Source organism: Neltuma alba, unplaced genomic scaffold (assembly GCF_004799145.2).
Source record: "Neltuma alba isolate B1F8T4 unplaced genomic scaffold, ASM479914v2 tig00003789_pilon, whole genome shotgun sequence".
NCBI lineage: Eukaryota > Viridiplantae > Streptophyta > Magnoliopsida > Fabales > Fabaceae > Neltuma > Neltuma alba.
This window is the reverse complement of record NW_021633427.1, coordinates 12,506-33,423: the sequence shown is the minus strand read 5'-3', so window position 1 is coordinate 33,423 and position 20,918 is coordinate 12,506. Positions and strand designations below refer to the sequence as shown.

Here is a 20,918-nt window from a genome sequence, read left to right as displayed (position 1 = left end):
TAACAACTATCCAAACACTCTCACTTCTCAGAATCACTTTTTCACAAAATTTATTCTTCAAAAAATCTATTCTCTCCAGAATCTATTCTCCAGAAGCTATTTTCCAAACTATAATTTGGTTATATCCAAACACCCCTTTAGTCTTCTCCTACTCCAGTATCTTGATATGAGAAATTAGTATGCGCAAGTCATCGCAGGATTCGCATGTAACTTGGGCTCAGCCGAGAAGGTTTGGATAAGGTCAGGCCCAATATTGATGGATTGAAGCCCATAATTCCGTCCATCGGACCTCTTTCAAATAAACACCGTCAACACTAAAATATCATGAGGGAGGATTCCTCGTCCGTGAGTAGGGGTGAGCATTTGGTTTTTCGGTTCGGTTATCAGAGATAACCAAATTAACCAAATAATTGAATAGAAAAAATTTTAAACACTAAATCGAAACTGATTAACCGAATTAATCGAAACTGAATGAATTGAAATATTTTGGTTCGGTTAACCGATTAACCAAAATATATAAATATAAAAAGTGATTTTAATTTAAAAATAATAATAAAACACAATTATAACTATTAATTAATAAATATTTCATCATTCAACGTGATTTCTTATAATAATATTTATTGAATATAAATATATTTAAAAAGTTCACATAAACCCACATATATATTTATTATAATAATATTTATTAAATATAAATATATAATATATTTATTTCGGTTTTTCGGTTATAACCGAAATTTTTTTCTACTAACCGAACTAAACACCGAAACTGAATAATTTTAAAAAAATAAAAATCGAATATATAACTAAAAACCAAAATAATTGAACCGAAAAATCAAAATTGAATTTGATTCGATTACTGTTCGGTTTTACTTGTCCCTATCCACGGGTTCAGCAATTGAACAATTGGGCAAACCCGCCAAAGGGAGCAAGTGAAGGCATGCCATATTCCGGTAAATTTTTGCGTAAGAGAAAATCTCATAAGGGAGAAGCGTTCAATTAAGTCATCCACTACCATAAAGAAACTTTGCTTTTTCTCTCTTCCTAATTTTGCTTTTGTCTTCATCTCTTGCTTATCGTGTTTTAATACTTTGCTGTTTCTTGTTCTGTCTTGTGGTTTTCGAGCTCCTTGCGTTCGAAAGTAAAACAAAACAAAATGGAAGCATTAAAGATTACTACCAATTTTTCGTGTCCCTGAGAGATATGGCTCTGAAGTCTCTGAAGTCTGAACAGAATGTCACCGCTTCCCAATTTACTATGCCATGGAGTAATAACCAATCAATCTTTATATCTATCTTTTTTAATTTATTTTCTATGTTCTCCGCCTCTAAAAGATCAGAAACAAGGTGTCAGAGTTGAACCGAACCAGTCAAATTTGAATTCACCAACGTAGAAGTGATAAGAACCCACGATAATTCTCTGGAACAAAATAACTCAACGAAAACTCAAATGAATTATTGGTGCGTCCCTCTGTGTCTCTGCTTTGGGTTTTTTCAGGAACTGCAATTAATCAAAGAAAACGTTTATGTTCCTTTTTGTGGGGTTGGTGCTTCTTGAACAAACACATGGACCCAGAAGTTTCGATCCTGAATGATGTAGTATCACATTTCACATACTCCATAAAACGGGACGGTATAATATAGAGATGTTTCTAGAATTCAGAAAGTAAGAAAACGCGGACTAATATAGAATGCCCACAGGAACATACCAGATAGAGACAAGTTCAATGTTCTTTAATGTTCCCAGCTGGAGCACTAACTTGATAATGATGAGCCACAGACCACTGGCTCCACACGCTTATGCCACAAATACAAACCTAGGAGTCCACTACGGTTTCCCCACTCCACCTTCACATTTCTAATGTTTTGCCTCCTTTAGCCTTAGGAATTGCTAAGCACAAAGTAATGGACCATATTATTTTCTGGTTTAATTATGATTTCAAACAACACAAGCCAATCCTTTGTTTGTTTATTGACTTCTGCTCTCCAGCTGTTCGGTTCCCATCTCACCGCCACCAACCCACTTTTTCATTATTCTTATTATTCAGACACATTCCCAATGTAACAACCGCCCAGGGATCCTACACTATAAATTGAACCTCTGAAACGTGCATTTATCACCATCATCGTTAATAGCTTCTGCAAGTCTTCTCGTTTGATCCAATGGCTTCTTCTCCTCCTCCTTCGTTATTGCTTGGGATTTTGCTGGTTTATTCTCTGCTGCTGTCTGGTTCTGCTAAGGTTGTCTCTGCCGGGAACTTTTATCAGGATGTTGACATAACATGGGGAGATGGCAGAGGTAAGATCCTTAACAATGGCCAAGTTCTTACTCTGTCTCTCGATAAGGCCTCTGGCTCTGGGTTTCAGTCCAAGAAACAGTTCCTCTATGGCAAAATCGACATGCAAATCAAGCTCGTGCCTGGGAATTCAGCTGGCACAGTCACAGCTTATTACGTGAGTTCATCAAACCTCTGTTAATGTTATGCAGTAAAATTTCATGTCCATGGAGTCCTATAGCCTAACTCTGATACGTGTTTTTCTGCGCAGTTACGCTCTGAAGGATCATCTTGGGATGAAATAGACTTCGAGTTCTTGGGGAACTTAAGTGGTGATCCTTATATAGTTCATACGAATGTGTATACCCAGGGCAAAGGTGACAGAGAGCAACAGTTCTATCTCTGGTTCGACCCAACTGCAAATTTTCACACATACTCCATTCTTTGGAATCCTCAACATGTCGTGTAAGTATACGTACACATTTCTCTATTGATAATCACCCTTATAGTATTAAAACCGATCAGTTGAATGATCTTTTGTTTTCTTTTTTGATATTTCAGATTCTATGTTGATGGGAGGCCAATAAGGGAGTTCAAGAACATGGAAGGTGTGGGTGTGCCATATCCAAAGAACCAGGCTATGAGATTGTATTCGAGTCTGTGGAATGCAGATGATTGGGCTACCAGAGGAGGACTTGTGAAGACAGATTGGTCCAAAGCTCCTTTCACTGCTTCTTACAGAAACTTCAAGGCGGATGCTTGTGTGTGGTCTAATGGCGTTTCTTCCTGCAGTTCAAATTCTTCGGGTAATGCCTGGCTAACTCAGCAGCTTGATGCTAATGATCAGAGAAGGCTCAGGTGGGCGAAGAAGAAGCTGATGATCTATAATTATTGTACTGACACAAAGCGATTCCCTCAGGGCCTTCCTCTCGAGTGCACTGTCAAGTCATAAACCATCCATGATTCCATTCGACTTTTACTTCTCCCAAGTTTGAATGTATATTCCTGTATTCTTTCCTTGAATGTTGATTTGATGTTGACGTGAGTTCAGAATTCAGATGGCATTCCTTACTTAAATAAATGTCAATGAAGCTTGGAAATGAATAAAGAATAGAACAAGGATTTGATTGTTATATGAGCAAGTTTCCTTTCTGCTTAGTTAAACTCCTAAGAAGGTGCATCACGCTGCTATGTAAAACGTAAAGTAACCAATTGGATGCACACAACATGTTACAGCGTAGAATCATCCTCTCGCACTTCATGTAATATGATTCTTCAATTTCCTTTAATTTAGTTCTTAATAATTTATTAAGCGCTGATGAGTTTCATCCAATACAAGAACTATTTTGACTAAGAAAAAAGTTTTAAAATATGAATAAATAAATTCTTTGAAGAACTAGGGGTAACACTTCTGCTTTGTATAGAATTAAGGAAGTGTTTAGATGAAACCAAACTATAGTTTGGAGACTAGTTTTTGGAGAATAAATTTTTAAGAGAATGGATTTTGTGAAAAAATGATTATGATAAAATAAGAGTGTTTGGATATTTATTATCAGTACTTTCTATATGTGCAAATTACTAAAAAAAACATAAGTTAATATGATAATTACATAAAAGATAGATTTTATAATATATTTTAATTTGAAGGAATAAAATTGTTAATAATATATTTTTTACCAACATAATTAATAATATATAAGATAATGTAATTAATAAATAATTAATATGTGTATTTATATTTATAAAATATAAGATTAAATATGTTTATAAAAAAATAATTGAGATGTGTTAAAATTATATTACTCTTAAGATCTATTCTAATCGTACCCTTCAATTTAAACTAGAAGCAGAATGAATTCACTTTTTTTAAAACTATGATTTTAAGCCCAAAATTATGATTTCGGTATTGTCAAACAGGCCCTTGGCCCTCCATCTAATCGGTGCAGGAATTCTTAGGTACTTTGTCCAATAAGTAGGTTTTAGCTGGAGACGTTTCAATCTTATATGGCATTTGCATTATATCAGAAAACATATTGAGTCCCACCATTTTTTTTATTTTACTGAAATCACTCTCTTCATCAATTCTCCCCCCCAACTCCTCCCCCTCTAGAGCCGGGAATCAGGGCCGGCCCTTCAGGGCTGGCGGGCTTAAAAGGGCCGGCCCTCCAAGACTGAAATTTTAAAAATACCCCAATTTGCTAGGCCGGCCCTTAAACTACAAGGCCAGGGCCGGCCCGCGGGCTTTGGCCCGTTTAAGAAAAATACTATTTTTATATTTATCATATTTTTTATAAAAATATAAAAATAAACCAATGAAATTATTAATAAAAGACATAAATACGAATAAAATTAAGTCACAAATATAAAATATTATCATATATAAATATTCATCAACATCTAAGAACATCTAAAACATTTATTAACAAGATAACAACATCTAAAAGTTTTATCTATAATGCAATTGTGCAATAAATAAACACTATCATTAATCTTTTGAAACTTCATCATCACTATAATTAATTATTTTTCTTCATAATATGCTTTTCTTTCGTAACAAAAATATCAAGTTTTTCTTCTTTATAAGAATTTTATTTTTAAATTTTGCAATCTAACTATTATTTTACTTTAATGTGAGAAACACTGTTGTTGAAACTCATGAATTTCTAATTCAAATTATAGAATCACAAGTTATATAAGTATAAAATATTCTATTATCAAATATATATATATAGTTTAAAAATATCAACGCATATAATATAAATCAAATCATTATTAAAATCCAAATTAACCCATTTTTAAAATTTAATTGGATAAATTATTTCTAAAACTAAATTTAATTTTAAAATGATAATAATAACTAAATATTTGAAATATTATTAACAATGTAAAAAATTAATAACATTAATATTATACAAAAAATTAAAAAAATTATAAAGGGTTTAAAAGGGCGGCTCGCGGCCCTCCAGGGCTGGCCCTTTAAGCCCTCGGCCCTCCAGGGCCAGCCCTCTAGGGTTTAGTTTTCATTTTAAGAGAAAAATATCAAGTCCGGTTCTCATAATTTCAGGGCCTAAAAGGACCGGCCCGACGGGCTCGGCCCGTTTTCCCGCCTCTATCCCCCTCTCACTCCATATTATTTCTGTCTTCCCTCATTCCGTATTAACTCTGTCTTCTTTCACTATCGAACTTAATTGCAGTGTCAGCTATAAGGAGTCAGATATTAACAATGGAGTGAGAAGTTACTAGTACCTAGGTGCTGAACTGCTAAAGTCAAAGCCACCTTTAACAATGGAAGTGTTTTCCCGAGTTAGAGAATCTTGTAGCATTTTTTACAGGCCAAGCCTCTTTCTCTGCACCCATGTTGGTGCCACCGTCTAGCACCATGTCGCCACCATGTCTGAAGGCGGCTTCTGTGCTTGTAACCTCCCCAGTTTCATCACCTCCATAATCACCAAGATCCCTCAGCCCAAGCCCAACCTCCTTCTCTCCTGAATCCTTGTCTCCATCATCAATGTCAGCACACGGGTTTATTCCACCACCTTCCTCCATTGCACAGATATCTACGATCTTTACCTTGGCAGTGACGCTTTTCTTATTGAAACTAGCTTCTCAACGCTCTTATACTTGGAGAAGCTCTAGTGCTGCTTGCTTAAATAAATCATTAGAAATTAGTTTATTTTCGATTCCATTGTTAGGAGCTGAGACTTCGATTCTGGTGGTGAAAAAAGAGAGAGAGGCACTATGAAGCGGGGGATGGGAGAGGAGTTGGGAAGGAGGGAGAATTGATGGCAGGAAAGAGAGAGATTTCAGTAAAATAAAAAAAATGATGGAATCCAACAATTATGTTTTATGATTGGGTAAATATAAATTTTGATCCTTTAAATTTGAATCAATTTTAGTATTAGTCCCTAGAATTTCAAACACATCCCTGAAATTTTAGCCGTTACAAAACGTTGGTTACTGATACCTTCACACCGTTAATAACATCTGAGATTACATTAACACTGTCAACCTGATGAGCTGGATATAAAAGTTGGCAAACATGACTTGATGACCTGGACATAAAGTTAAAGAAAGAAGGGGGGGGACTCGCACACGATAAAAAGAAAAACAGAGAAAAGGACGCTTACTAAGTATCCAACTATGATGCTATTGATTCGGTTTATGAGGCATTGGTCATTTGTTATAATAGGCTAAGCATCAAAAGAAAATACCAAACTAATTTAGAAAACTAAAAATTTGGCACAAATTACTGTTGAGTACCTTAGGATTATTTTAAAGTAAAAGTAGCTTGAGAAACTCCTGCAGCAATATCCAACTACTATTATATGCAACTGAAGTTCATCATATCCAACCATGATGTTGCTATGGCATTATTAAAATTTATGGTATCCAACATCAAATAATGCCAAGTTATAACTCAAATTACATCTTTGTTTATCCCTGTTTTTGAGACCAAAAACAGGGCTAATAAAATAAAAGGCATCTTCGTGCAGTGGGAAGCAAAGAGGAGGAGGAGAAGTATCCATCCATAATTGCTATGGTTCTAAAATCTGATAACCACTTACTTTCCTGCTTTTGTGGTGGATCTAAAGTTTGATAATCTTGGTATTTCAACATGTGCTGTGAGAGAGAAAGCATAGAAGGGACCTTATATGCAAGATAGAATGGGATGAATGATTGAGAGGGGGGCGCATTATATTGGTTTGTGTGTCTTTGTGTGTGTAAGCTTAATTATAGAACCAGCTTGGATTGAATGGACCTATTAAGCCAGAAGAGAATGTGAGTGAATCAGGATAGTACCAGAAGAGATGCGAGGATAATGAACACTGATTCACTGGACCTTTCTTGCCTTCGCCCTTTCCTGCCATCATCGACTCTCCCCGTGCACTTAGCCCCTCCCCTTTGCTTTCCTGTCTCAACCGTGCGTTTTTAAATCCTTTTCTTTGTTTTTTTTTTTATTTTTTCAGATGAGATCCTTGTATGCGCCAACTTATATATCCAGCTTATCAGGTTGACGGTGTTAATGCTATCTCAGATGAAATTAATGGTGTGAAAGTGTCAAGAACCAATGTTTTGCAATGACTAAAATTTCAGGGACTAATATCATATGTTTAAAATTCTAGGGACTAATATTAAAATTAATTCAAATTTAAGGAATCAAAATTTATATTAAACTTTTATGATTTCACCCAAATGTCATATCAGATTGGAAAGCCTCCAGCTAAAATATGTGTGAATTTTCATATTTATGATATCTGAAAATTTTCTTTAAAAAGCTGCCTTTTTTTTTTTTTTAATTTTCCAATTCTCTTTTCGATTCATCTTTTCCTAACTTCCCCCCTAAATCGTCAACATCTCAACATCTCTTATTTTCCCTCCAGATCTATTCTCTCTCCTTCCCGCTCCCCTTCCCTTTCTATTCCTTCCACCAATTAAGCAAGGCCTGAGACCTTTGGCTTTCGTCTACCCTCCTGCAATATTCATCGGTTTGCAAGCAGTTACGCTGAAAGGGGGAAAGCCACTTAATATAGAAGATACTTTGTGCATAAGAAAAGAGAAAAGAAATAAGATGGGTTTGAGGAAGAAGATGATTGTGAAAGTGTGTGAGGCGCTATTCCTGATGGCCTTGCCAATCACGACGGATGCGACTTGGTCGAATGCGAGCACTTTCTGCTACCATAAATGCTCTAATGTTGTTAAAACGTCTCTGACCTTGCTTTAGTAGTAGAAGCTTAGAAGGGATAGAGAGAGGGAGGAAAGGAAAATAGATCTGAAAGGAAGATGGGAAATGTTGAGATGTTCAGGATAAGGGAGAGAAAGGACAATGGGTCAAACGAGAGATGCATCGATAACAGAGTTAGAAAATTTTAAAAAAAAATGGCAACTTTTCAAAGAAGAAAAAATTATAAATAAAGACTGCGTAATTAGAAAATTACACACAGAGATCAGTTCACACTATTATTGTTAAAATCTATATTAATATTATTATTGGTTCCAATTTGTGATTTTTCTAATTTCACAGTCTTTATTTATGATTTTTCCTATAAAAAATTATTAATATATTATAAATCTGAAAATTCCCAAATAAACTGCTATGTAAGTTTAAATTTGTTCAAATGGGATCCTTTTATCGGTCAGTGTACAGGTGAGTTGGTACTCTCAGAGTATCAAAAAATTCCTCACAAAAAGAAGGGTAAGCGACAACGGATTATCAAGCTTACCTTTCATTTTAGCGAGAATTATCAGTCCCGTAGAAGAGCCTTGACTACTTGGACTGCAGAATAATTTAATTATTGAAGGTAAATAAGTATCACTTTTATACGACTCGCGGGCCATTTTTACTTCCAGACAAAAGAAGATATCGAAAAACATAAATGGCAGAAAAGAGGCCAAGAAGCAACAAGGTAATTAAATGTAAGATTGAAACAAACCACAAGTGCTTACATATATTAAAGGGATCATGCCCTCATCACATAAAGCCCCTAATCAGCTGCGCGCTCCCGCTGATATAGCCACCTCAGCCTTCCCAACACCTTTCCCCCATAACAGAAGTACAAGAGACAACCCCACCCTTATTGAAAACCAACGAAACAAACTAAAGGCAATCGACAACCCCCTCGCCCCCCACAACACACATACGCACACAAACAACGACCTCATCGTATGGATCAAACCTGGAAGAGCTTCGCAGTGAAAGTTTGATTGAATTGCCAGTGCATGATGATCGAAGAGGTGGATGTACGTCCGTCATTGCCCGTGACCGTAAGCGACCATGACTGTGCCCACCAATACTGCGTTTGACTGCCAGTTTTGACCCCGATTTCAGCCGAGGATGGCTGGCCGCTATCGTCGTTCGAAAGAGCGTAGCGGAAGTTGGCTGTGAAGAAGATGAATAGGCTTCTCGAGTGACACCTTTGTCGGTCATTCGCGCACTTTATCTCGAAGCAGGCTCCGCAGCTCAGCCCAAAGTTGAATAGTGAGGTGCTCAGCTTCGCCATGTTCGCGCCGTGCCCTTCGCCGCAGAGGTTACGGCATCCACAAGCTCCACCTGAACAACACACCCATAATCACCAGTGATTAAGCAGAAATGAAAGGCAAAGTAAAGAAAAAGCGTGGACGACAGAGGAGATACAGACCCACATTGCCAGAGGCATCAGTTCCACCGAAACCGAAGAAGCTAGCATGAGCACTCTGCCAAGGGCCCCCAGGGTAAACCCCTCTGATTCTAACACCGATCGTTAAGGCAAAGAAGATAAGAAATGCCATAGAAAACAGACAGTTCATTCCCAAACTGTAAGTGAAGCAGAAAAGAGAGATTCGGGGATGAAAGGCAACACTGCAGGCTAGATTGCTTGGGCTTTGGGGGAATGGAGAAGAGGCCGATCGAGTGAAGGTACCTTTATAGCGGTGAAGAGAGGGCAAAAATCTTGCAATTTCCGGAACGACCAACGTGTAGACCTTTTCGTTGTTCGTTTTTTCCTTCGCGGTTTTGCTTTTTCGTAAAGAGCAACGTGTAGATCTTTTCATCTCCGGAGGTTAGTCAGCAAACAAATAAACTTATAAGGTGATAACCCCCTTTCAATGGGACCTACCTTGTAATCTTTTCAAAGTATAATTATAACCCGGACCTACATTAAACCCTAACTATCTAGCGGATCAACCCAATCTGGCCTACAGTAAACCCTAAACGCATTTTCAAAGTATAATTATAATCCGGACCTACATTAAACCCTAACTATCTAGCGGACCAACCCAATCAGGCCTACAGTAAACCCTAGACGCGTCTAGGGTTTACTGTAGACGTCTAGGGTTTATTGTAGGCCTGATTGGATTGGTCCGCTAGATAGTTAGGGTTTAATGTAGGTCCGGGTTATAATTATACTTTGAAAAGATTATAGGGTTCAAGTTAAGTCCTATTGGGTTATCACGTAGGTCCCATATTATAAACTTATGGTTTCTTTGTTTGCTGGTACCCTAGACCTATAGGGTTATAACCTTATAGGTTTCTTTGTTTGCTGACTAATCTCAAACGAAATAGCAAAACCGGGAAGGAAAAAACGAAGAGGTTGAGTTCCGGTGGACCAAGTACTGACCCAAATCGGTCTGGTTTGTAGTACCATGGTGCTTACACGTGGCATCACAGTCGACATGGCGAGGCCTTACCAATCCCCCTCGTGAAAAAAGTGGCCGGGCAGCCAATAGCTGTCTTTATCCCAAAATCTGATTAGATTCTTCTAATTCTTTTGCTGAAAATGATGAGATGTTTTGCTTCTATATTTGTTATTTCTTTTGGCTTCACTAACAATAGGAAAAAAAATAAATGGCAAAAAAAAACAATTAAAAAAATAGTTTGCTTTGCTAAATACTAAGGGTATTCATAAAGCCCAGTTGTCCACTATGCCCGTCCAAGCTCGCAAAAAAATACCTAACCCGTCCTAAAAAAATGGCCTAAAAAAACTATTGGGTATATTTGGACTGGGCATCGGGTGCGGTATGCTGCCCTGTCCATTTGGCCCTATCCGCAAAAATATATATAATTTTATTTATATATATTTTATTTGCCTCATATTTATTTCCTAAATCAAACGTATTGTTATATTAATATTCAGTATTCATTATACTTATTTATTTTTAAATGATTTTGAGAGTTAGAAATTAGAAAAACAATTAAGTTTAATAAAATATACTAACAACATTTTTTGTCATAGTCCACTCCTCTTAGCTACTACAAAAAGTAGTTTCATAGTATATTAATTAGTAATAACAAAATTAAGGTCAAGTTTCCATTTTAATAAAAAGTTACATTAGATTATTTAGAGGGATATAAATAATTAGTTAATTAATATAGTATATTGACTTGTTGGACATAGAAGCCCGCATTTATTTAGCCCAAACTAATTAGGGCTTTTCATGGGCAGGGCTAGGCAACGAGCTGCATTTTCCAGCTCCATTCATTCTTTGGGTTGGGTATCAGGCAAGGGTCCTGTCCTGCCTAGCCCTGTCCATGTGCAGCCCTACTAAATACTACCTCCAGTCTTAATTATAAAATCTCATTTATAGTTTACAAATAAGATCTTATAATTAATATCAGAAATAGTACTGATTAATTTTTTCAATAAGCGGTATTTGTTTTAGCTTCTTTCACCAGTCAATTTTATTGCCGGTGCAATGTACTGCGGACATCCCTTTTCTTCATTTCGTGTGTACGTGTGGATACCCTCCTCTCATGCTGCGTAAAACGGTTAAAAATTGCTAAAAGAGTTGTTTCTTTATGACTTATAAGTAATATTTTTTTTATTTTAAATACAAAATCATTTTATAATGTAATTACAAAATAAATTTTATATTTAAAACTGGAGAAGTATTTTTTTGTACATGTTATATTTTATATATTGTGTTGTTTCAAAGCATGGGACGGGATGCATACAAATCGAGAGTGGATTGAAGCGTCAAACTGTTAAAAGAATCTATAAATGCTCTTCAAAGCTCTCCAACACTTTCTAAGGAGATCCCTTTTCTGATGCTTGAATGCCAAACAAAAAAATACCAGTACTTCTTTAGTTGTATTTATAAACCACCTCGAATATGTTTTACATATATTAATAAAAATATTAATTTTTATTAATTTTTATTTAAAATTTAATAACCTTTTAACTTTACCTATATTTAATATATATTATGTTTTATGTAAACAAAGTCAACATAATAATAAACAAAATGTGAGATCATACATGTATATAAAAAATTTCTCTTAATACCTTATAAATAGAACAAAAAATGTCTTCTTTCTTTACTATATAAGTAGGACCAAAGGAGTACATAAAAACTGTTTAAAGAGAGCTGAAAGTAGTTTTGCCTCCGCTGCTCTGTCATTTGCACTTCCATTATTTCATTTACAAATTAAGGACTTATTTAAAATTGCGATTAGATCCTTTAAAGATAATTATTCAATCATCATTTATGAAATATGAAATAAGAATTATGTTTCAGTTTATATGAAATTGCTTATAGGCACTTACCAAAAATTGGAACAAAAAATCTTTTTTATAGCGGAGTAAAAATTCTTATCTGCGTTAAGAATTGTTGTAATATTATAATCACAAAAACCCTTGATTAGAATGTTGAAGGAAAAAAGTTAGCCAAACGGATGCTGGCTATTCCTTTTAAACATTGATTAAGAAATTTTTATTTGCGAATGATATGACAAAATATATCTCCACTCAATCCTTTCAATCCTTCACTAACAACAATAATATTAACTCGCTACCTGCGTTCATCCTATGTATTTGTCCACTCAAAATACAAGTACCGGTTACTCAACCAACGGCTTACGCCTCAAGGTGTATAAATATTGACAATCCATTGACGGCTCACCTGCTCTAAATTACTGCCTCTAGTACCTCGGCATATATTAAGGGCAAAGGCATGCTAGAGTTTGAAATGAGGACGGCGGGAAGCTTGCAATAAAATTGAACACGGGAAGGCAGTGACACCTAACTAATGCATTTGGATTAACAGTGAGAGAAGTATAAATAAAAGTCAAGTAGTGTAGTGTAATTTATGTTTGGATTAGTTTTTGTAAAAAAAATTAGTTTGAGAAGTTAAAATTTGTTTGGAAGATTAATAAAAAAATAGATGTAAAATGACTGAAAAGGACATGAATTTTATTAAATCGTACATATTTATATATACATTTATAATGTGATAATTGTCAGAGAATAATTAAAATTATAATTATGAAAATAAAATAGTTATTTTTGAGAATAATTAAAACTAAAATAATATATTTAAATTTTAGGAAAAATTGAGAAAAAGTTATGCTATTAAAAATATAATTAGTGAGAAAAATCTAAATCATAATACAAATATTCTATATGTATAATAATTGCACTTAGTATATAAAAATTTATCAATTACTTCTTACCAATTAAATTTTTAATAGAACATTTGTCTCAATTATCCATAGATTTTATAAGTATGATATTCCTCCAGTTCTTAATATAGGATCTAATTATTGAGTTAATTTTAGTCCTAAATATAAGACTTATTTCTCATATTTATCAATTTTTTCTAAATTGTCCCTATGAATACTCCCTTAACTATAATCAAGTAGAAGAAGGAGAGAGAATACTAAGAAAAATGATTATAGTGTTTTTTTATATTAAAAACCAGAGGAGTAGTAAATAATAAAGAATAATAAATTTACTTTTTGAAAAATGGTTTCATTATTAAAAAATGATTTTTTTTTTAACATTAAAAACCAACTCAAGCGGCTGGATTAAAAAAAAAAAACAGGGGAACTCATATACGAATAAAGCATTCTCATGTGGGCCGCATTTATTCAAACCTGTAACGTGGAAGCCCAAAGCAATAAGGTGGAGCTTTTGAAAAACAGTTACTCATGTGATCCTATTTACAAGATAAAAAAAAAAGGACATTTTTTTATCCAATTTATAAGGTATTGAGAAAATTTTTTTGTATGGATGTACAATTTTACCTTTCTTTTATTATTGTATTGATTTTGTTTACATGAAATATAATGTATACTAAATAAAAATAAGATTGAAAACTTGTTAAATTTTAAATGAGTTAATAAAATTTAAGGTTTTTCTTAATGTATATGAAACATATTATAAATGACTTGTAAATAGAAACAGAGAAGCATAAGCCTATTTATTTTTACAGCCAATCCAAACATATGTTTTAAGCATGGAGTTACTTTGTTTAGCTTTTTCCAGAGCAAAAATCAGTTCAGGAGCCACCACTGTTAATCCCGAGCACACCCAACATCATCTCAAATTCAAAACTGGACAAGATGCGTCAAACTACCAGATTCAACGCTGCGCATGTAATTCAAAGATGTTCTAGTTTAGATATCAAAACAATCCACGCATTAAATTAGTCAATAAGATGATAGATCGCGAACCAGTAAACCCGCCACCGTCAATATAATTGCCCCACAGTGCATAAAGCGCAAAGGATGCACATTTGGTTGCAGTTAATTCGAGGGCAATTGCTCAGTAAGCCAACAGGCAAAAGAATGCGAGCAGGGGGAAGAAATGGAAAACAAGTGACATATCAGCATGCGGACCTGCAATAATCTAAGATTCTGTCCGTTATCAACACCTCAAACCCAACAGCATTTGCCATAGACTCTAAAATAAAGGTTCTCTTAACAGTGTATCCATAACACTGGATAAATAATTCACAGATAAAAGACTGACATAAGTTGGTGCGAATTTCCCATTGACTGAGGGTAGAATAATTTGATTAATTCCTCGAAGGTTATAAGGCCCTAGAGTGAAACCTAACAAACATCTTGGTAAATCAATTCTTAAAGAAACCTAGTAAGAATGTCATCATATTTTCTATCAAATATCAAGTGAAATTTTATGGCAAAGAAAAAAAGAACTTTTCAATGACTTCGTACGATGGAAATTATCTTAAAGAGAAGTGGAAAAGTATGACTCCCACAATATATTTCGTGACCTCAATTCTCCAAACTGCAGATTGTCGAAGAAAGCCACTTGTTGGTCCTTTGTTGTCTAATATAAGGCATTCATCATCAAGGCTCTCATAGTGTTTCCTTTCCTCCAATTTTTGCTTATTCATTTTCATGTTTAAAATATTGTCCTTAGCTGATACAAATTTGTCTTCCCTCTTAACACCCAAGCACACAAGAAACTCTCATCGGCGGGAAATCAATGTTACACGAATTAAATCTGGCGATAACAACTTGATCATTTTAAACAGCTAATAGGGCGTGTAGCAGAACAATGGTTGACAGGATACATATGCTTACCAACCTCCTTCAGGGTATATCGAATTGTAGTGTACCTCAGCCCAGAAGCTCAGACAAATTACTGCACAATGCTCAGAATAATAAAGAACTAAGAAAAGCCACCATTCTTGAAGCAAAATAACTTCTTTTACTTCCAAAGGGGAAAAAGAAAACAGAAAGGAATTAATTAGCAGTGTCAAAAGCAAGAGCTTAGTCAACCTGTAATCACAAGATTCTTATTTGGAATGGAGGGCTATGTCTAAGTTTTATTGCAGGTTACAACTAGAAACCGAAAATGATTACAACAAAGAAATATGCTTTCTACTTCAAGAGCATAAATATATAGTATTAATCGATGTGAATTGCACCAAAGATAGTAAAGTGTGATTGGAAGTTCATTAAAGATGGAGCTTAACTGTACCTCGTTTTGATCTTTCAAAATTGGGAAGAATTTCAATGCAGCAAGTGTCCTTGAATGATGTTGTGACAAATATTTTTACTCCATATTGCAACACATGCTAAAAGGAATTAGAGAACACAATGATCATTTGAAGACAACAATTACCATGATGCAAAATAAGGTGGTCCTTGTAGATCGTTTCAGTTCCAATTCTAATGAAACTATGTTAACACTAAACAGGATATGCTAATATAGTATTTATGATAGAAAATAACGAGCCAAAAGTTGTAAAAAATATGCATAAAGTTCACGCATCATAAACCTAAAAGGCTTATAGACAAGACGCTGAGGCATACAGTATCGGCTGCAGCCTGCAAAGTGACATGATCTCCCCATTCACCATTCCTGATCACATCAGAAAGATAATCAAAGTACAGAACAAATATTTCAAGAAAGAAACTGATAAAACTAAGCAAGGATGAGCAGAGAGGTACTTGGACATCTTCTCTATATAGTCTCCATAAGCCATGGGAACATATCCCTCATATATTTCTGGATATAACTTCAACTGATCCATGAATATATATCCCATTAAAATTGCATAGACAAGATTAACTTCACAGCAACTATTGTCATGAAATCATATCGATCGATTATTATAGACAATAATGCAAACTTCTAACGAAATAGACGCAAACCTGATTCACAATTTGTTCTCGCACAACTTTATGGTGCTCAGAAGTTCGGTAAATTTGATCTGATAGTGCACGGAACTGTAAAGGGAAAAAGATCTTATGTGACATCAATTGAACTACATAGCACAAAGATCACACTATAAAAGTTTGAAGTCTAAGTGGCATGTAAATGTATCACTATGCACGAACTATTAACATGATGGTTGATTCAATGGTCATGACAAGACAAAGCATAAAACACAACTATTTTTTCTTTTTGTCTTCTTGTGAGTTGCACGTAGATCATGTAATTATTGAAAAGCGTCTAACTTCTGAAGAAATAAGAAGCTAAACATGATGATTTAAGGATATGGAAATGCTATGAAAGAAAAGAACAACCTGGCAGTTTCCATCTCCTTCAACTGTAGACTCAACCAACTCGTACATCTGCCATCTATGAATGAGACAAGCAGTCTCAGCATTTTTGATCAAGCATAACAAATTTCAGCAAGAAAAAATCATAAATATGTAGAAAATTCCAAACAGAAATTAGAAAGAAAAAGGTGGAAGGAAACCAACATCAACCATGCAAACTAGCAAGCAATGCCTATCCAGGAACCTTTGATGATCTAATGTTGCTTCATCAACTGAAGGTATTTCTCCACTGGTTCTAGGAACATGCTGCATGAAGGATCACAAATGTAGGGAATGATAGAAGAATTGGAAAACATATCATATATTCAACACCCACTTTCTTCTCTTCTTGTTTTTTCCCCCAGTCAAGACAGAAGTTTCTAATAGGTGATTAACACAAAACAGCAGAAGTGAGAATCAAGATTGTAGTCTAGCAGTCAATGACAATAGAAAATGTTATCCAAACGGCATCATGAAATTGACCGATGGTAACCTAAATGCAGCCGCAAAAAAACTAGAGCTTTGGCAATTAACATCATTAGTTATGGAAACATATCAAATCGTTTGTCACTCAGACATGTGAATTGATGTTAACTAATGAAGGCATAAATCAAAAACAAAGCGCAATGCCTTCCCCAGAAATGCATCAATGGAACTTGAGAAGCAAAACTAACTGTAATCGGTATCATCTGATTCATTCGTTTCCCCACTTCTTCATCAGCGCATTCATCCATCTCCTCCAATGAATAAAGCCTTTCATTGCCAGAATATGAATTCTTTTCCGAGCTAGAACATGAGCTAGAAGGTCCCCCATCATCCTCCTCTTCTTGGTCACTCTCTTGTCCTACAAATTTTGCGTAAACTAAATACAAAACAATAAAGTAATGCATAAAACTTGGCAGCTTAAGAGAAGGAAAATGCAACATACCGGGGTCATGATTACCCATAGGATGGCTACGCCAGTCTTGTGGGCAAGTAGATAGCTGTAGATTTTCCTCCCATTGATCGGGAGGTGTGGGGGCTTCTGCAACTGCGAGTTGTGACAGGACTTATTTGGAACAACTTATAAGTAGCTTATAAGTAGCTTTTTAATAATGATTTACGGAATACGAAATAAGTATGTGAGAAGAATTTTGTCTCGGCTTATATGAAATGTGCTTATAAGAGATTTCCGCCACTCTGCCAAATGGGCCACAGTTGTTGTTGAAGAGCATGTGCCATAAGCTCATCATTTTCTATGTTGCTAAATTCAGTTTCATAGTTGTCTTCATTATAATAATGCCCATGATAGCAGCCGACATTTTCCAGGGTAACAGCTCCAAAATAACCACAGGTAGGCGGGCCTGCATCATAAAGCTGCAGGCCCCATTGCACAACACCAGGATCTTGCTCATACGAAATCATCTCTCCAATAATAGCGTCCTAACTCAGAAAAAAATTGCTGGAAACAACCATATTCAATTCAACGGAATGGCAGAACTCGGCCAATTTTACTATACTTATTTAACGAAAGAAAGTCATTTTAACAGCTCGCATTCCTGCAGAACAATAATAAACAGAATTATTTCACCTGTTAAAGACCAAAGATATGCCGAGAATAAGAAATCCAGAGGCAAGTCTAAACGTTAAGGCGTTGAGTAAATTTTAGCCTTCTTGAAATCCTTGTTCACACATTTAGAAACGTCAAACTGAGCTTTAATTCCAGCAGGACAGATTCTACGTGAACTCCATTTTTAGACCGAAGAAAAGTGAAGATTCATTAAAAGGCAAAAAAATCAATCTTCACTTAGTTCGGGCATGATATCGCACCAGACAACAACGAATGAGAACTGAGAACAGTGACCAGAGAGAAATTCTAAACTCACAAAGCATCTCCCTCAACGGCCATACCATCCACGTAATCTTTTCCATATACAAACAAGGATACGAGTATGCTCTTGACTTTATAACAATACAACATGGAAACCGAATTTTGTTGACTGCAAAAAAAAAAAAAGGAGCTGAGAATTTCAAACAATCATTATAACACTTTTAACAATGTTAGCGACTTACTGTAAGAGCTCGTAGTACAACCAGAAAAAGCTGAAGTTTAGGACATCAGACATTAAAGTCCAGTATAATTTGCTAGCAAGCAGCGGTACGAGTTCCTTCGAATGCGTACGATATCGAGGCACAACGATAAAAGAACAAAGAAAAAAAATCATCGGACAACCGAGAAGAGGAAATGAGGAGCAACGTTTCTAGCAGGCGTTCCTCAGATGGCGACGAAGATTTAAAGAAGAATGAAGACGCAGAGGACTAGCAGAGCTTCTTGGACTTCGATACCTCACCGAAATGCTTTTGTTCCATGATTCGTAATGATTCAGTAGCCAACCAGCGCATCTCACAGTTATAACAGTTGCTCAATCTGAACAAACTTGAAGCAAAGAATAATGAATTCAAAATGCGAAGCAGTGGAAAAGACAAAAAAACAAATGAGAGACAGTGATGCAAAGCTTCCTACACATTTGGATGAAATCGGAGAATATGCAGGCTATGCAGCATTCGTCCAAACACGAAAACGAAACAAGTTCCGATCCGAAAAGAGCCATAAATAAAAGCCGATTGAATTTTGCAAATATGATTAGATTAAGACATTTATAATTATGAGATAGTACAGAAAATGGGGCGCGGGGAAAGGGCGAATAAGACGCCTGAGAATGAGAAGATGAGGAAACCGAGAGGGAGTATCCTTTCAAGGGAAGGGCTTCAGAAAATGCCAAGATGGTAAGGGGACAGATGTCACGAGGTTTGTTCAGCGTTTCAGGAACCGAATCTTTTTTCTTTTCTTTTTTTTTGAGCAAAAGTTCAGGAACCGAATCTTTGAAGGGCGAAGAATGTGACTGAGGAATTGAGACAATTTCTCCTCTTCCATCTTCTTTCTCTCTCTGTTTTTTTTAACTTTTTTCTTTTTAAATCGGTATGGGGTTTCTTTTTATTTGAGACTAACTTTGACTGTCTGCGATTAATTAGCCATTAGTACTTACTAGCAATGTTATTAAATTCACGAGTTAACTCTTCGAATTTAGCATTTTTATATTTTCAGCTAATAAAATCGTGTCAACTTGTTTTTAAACTTGTGATAACTATAAACTCCGTTAAACTTATGAGTTCATTTATCGAGTTTACAGGTTTTACGTTTTCAGCTCATAAAATCATGTCAATTCTTTCTTAAACTCATGCTAAATTTTTGAATTTGATTATATTTAGTGACTTTGTATATGAATTTTATAGGAATTTATTTGTTGAATGTAATAAATTATAAACATTAATAGATATAATTTCAATTATTTAAATTAAAAAATATTTAAATGAAATTATTCTTATTTTTTATATATTAATTATTTGATTATATACTTTTAATATCAGTTTATTAATAAAAGTAAATTCTTACAAGTTCATAATACGAGTTTATATTATTATTACGCGTTTGTTTAAACTCATGAATTTGATAACCTTACTTATTAGTAGAGGAGGCAGAATCGCAGTGGGGCGGACATGAAATTTTGGCCTTACTCGAAAGTGTAAACTTGATTGATTAGCTGTTTAATAAGTTGCATAGCCCAAATGTTGGATTAGCATGGGCACTTCTATTTTATTAAACATTATTGGGATTAATTTCTTTTGTTAAACTCAACTTTTATTAGTTACCTACAACTTTTTTTTATCAAGTATAAACTTTTTTTACTAGACTCAATTCTTAATAGCTATTCACAACTCTCTTTCTCTCTCTTTTTTTTTTGTCGGCGCAAATTATCCTATTTAAGACACTGTTAGGTATTAAATATTATAACTCTTTAAGTGAAAATTTAAAATTTGATTTATCACATTATAGAAACTAACCACTTTCATTGAATCCGATTTTGTTGCCACTCGCAACTCTTTTCACTAATCGCAGCGTAAATTCGTATGTATGATTAAGATGTCTTGTTGGCCCGGATTATTTGGACATAGTGCCATGCATGTGCCGAAGAGGACCAAATGTAACAAATTCAGCGATTTGTTTTTTCTTGGATTTACACGTATAAATATCGGGTAAGACTCCGTTCAAGGGTTTTGGATTTTTCCCACGAGGGGGTCCCACATATGCTTCGTTCGGCCATTGCATGATAATATTTTTTCTTCTTCTTTCGATTCAGTTATTTCGGTTTTCGGTTATATATTCAGTTTTTATTTTTTAAATAATTTGGTTTCGGTGTTCGGTTCAATTAGTAGAAGAAAAATTCGGTTATAACCGAAATAAATATATTATATATTTACATTTAATAAATATTATTATAATAAATATATATGTGGGTATATGTAAACTTTTTAAATATATTTATATTCAAT

The 20,918-nt window shown here is 34.9% G+C and overlaps 2 protein-coding genes, 1 long non-coding RNA gene and 1 pseudogene across 3 annotated transcripts; 1 reads left to right on the top strand and 3 right to left on the bottom strand.

Annotated features, from left to right (window-relative positions):
• The first annotated feature begins 2,144 nt into the window (after nt 1-2,144).
• LOC114742499 (xyloglucan endotransglucosylase/hydrolase protein 24-like) lies at nt 2,145-3,230 on the top strand. The gene is made up of 3 exons (XM_028930744.1): nt 2,145-2,456; nt 2,550-2,743; nt 2,840-3,230. The coding sequence occupies exons 1-3, from the start codon at nt 2,166-2,168 to the stop codon at nt 3,228-3,230; spliced, it is 876 nt and encodes a 291-aa protein (XP_028786577.1). The 5' UTR covers nt 2,145-2,165.
• Nucleotides 3,231-7,889: 4,659 nt separating this feature from the next.
• LOC114742496 (expansin-A1-like) lies at nt 7,890-9,544 on the bottom strand. The gene is made up of 3 exons (XM_028930742.1): nt 9,415-9,544; nt 8,953-9,326; nt 7,890-8,048 (listed from the first exon to the last, which is right to left on the bottom strand). Exons 1-3 carry the CDS (start codon nt 9,542-9,544, stop codon nt 7,890-7,892), a joined length of 663 nt encoding a protein of 220 aa, XP_028786575.1.
• Nucleotides 9,545-14,354: 4,810 nt separating this feature from the next.
• LOC114742497 (uncharacterized) lies at nt 14,355-15,530 on the bottom strand. The gene is made up of 3 exons (XR_003739883.1): nt 15,481-15,530; nt 15,081-15,141; nt 14,355-14,369 (listed from the first exon to the last, which is right to left on the bottom strand). It is a non-coding gene; the product is annotated as an uncharacterized LOC114742497 (long non-coding RNA).
• A 243-nt stretch (nt 15,531-15,773) lies between these two features.
• Nucleotides 15,774-17,951, bottom strand: LOC114742495 (uncharacterized; annotated as a pseudogene).
• Nucleotides 17,952-20,918: the final 2,967 nt, after the last annotated feature.

Coding starts and splice junctions, on each gene's coding strand:
- LOC114742496 (XM_028930742.1), bottom strand. CDS start 9,544: ATGGCATTTCTTATCTTCTTTGCCTTAACGATCGGTGTTAGAATCAGA. Junction 9,327..9,414: donor TGATGCCTCTGGCAATGTGG/GTCTGTATCTCC, acceptor TGTGTTGTTCAG/GTGGAGCTTGTGGATGCCGT. Junction 8,049..8,952: donor TCACTGCGAAGCTCTTCCAG/GTTTGATCCATA, acceptor TCTTCCTTTCAG/ATCTATTTTCCTTTCCTCCC.
- LOC114742499 (XM_028930744.1), top strand. CDS start 2,166: ATGGCTTCTTCTCCTCCTCCTTCGTTATTGCTTGGGATTTTGCTGGTT. Junction 2,457..2,549: donor GCACAGTCACAGCTTATTAC/GTGAGTTCATCA, acceptor TTTTCTGCGCAG/TTACGCTCTGAAGGATCATC. Junction 2,744..2,839: donor TGGAATCCTCAACATGTCGT/GTAAGTATACGT, acceptor TTGATATTTCAG/ATTCTATGTTGATGGGAGGC.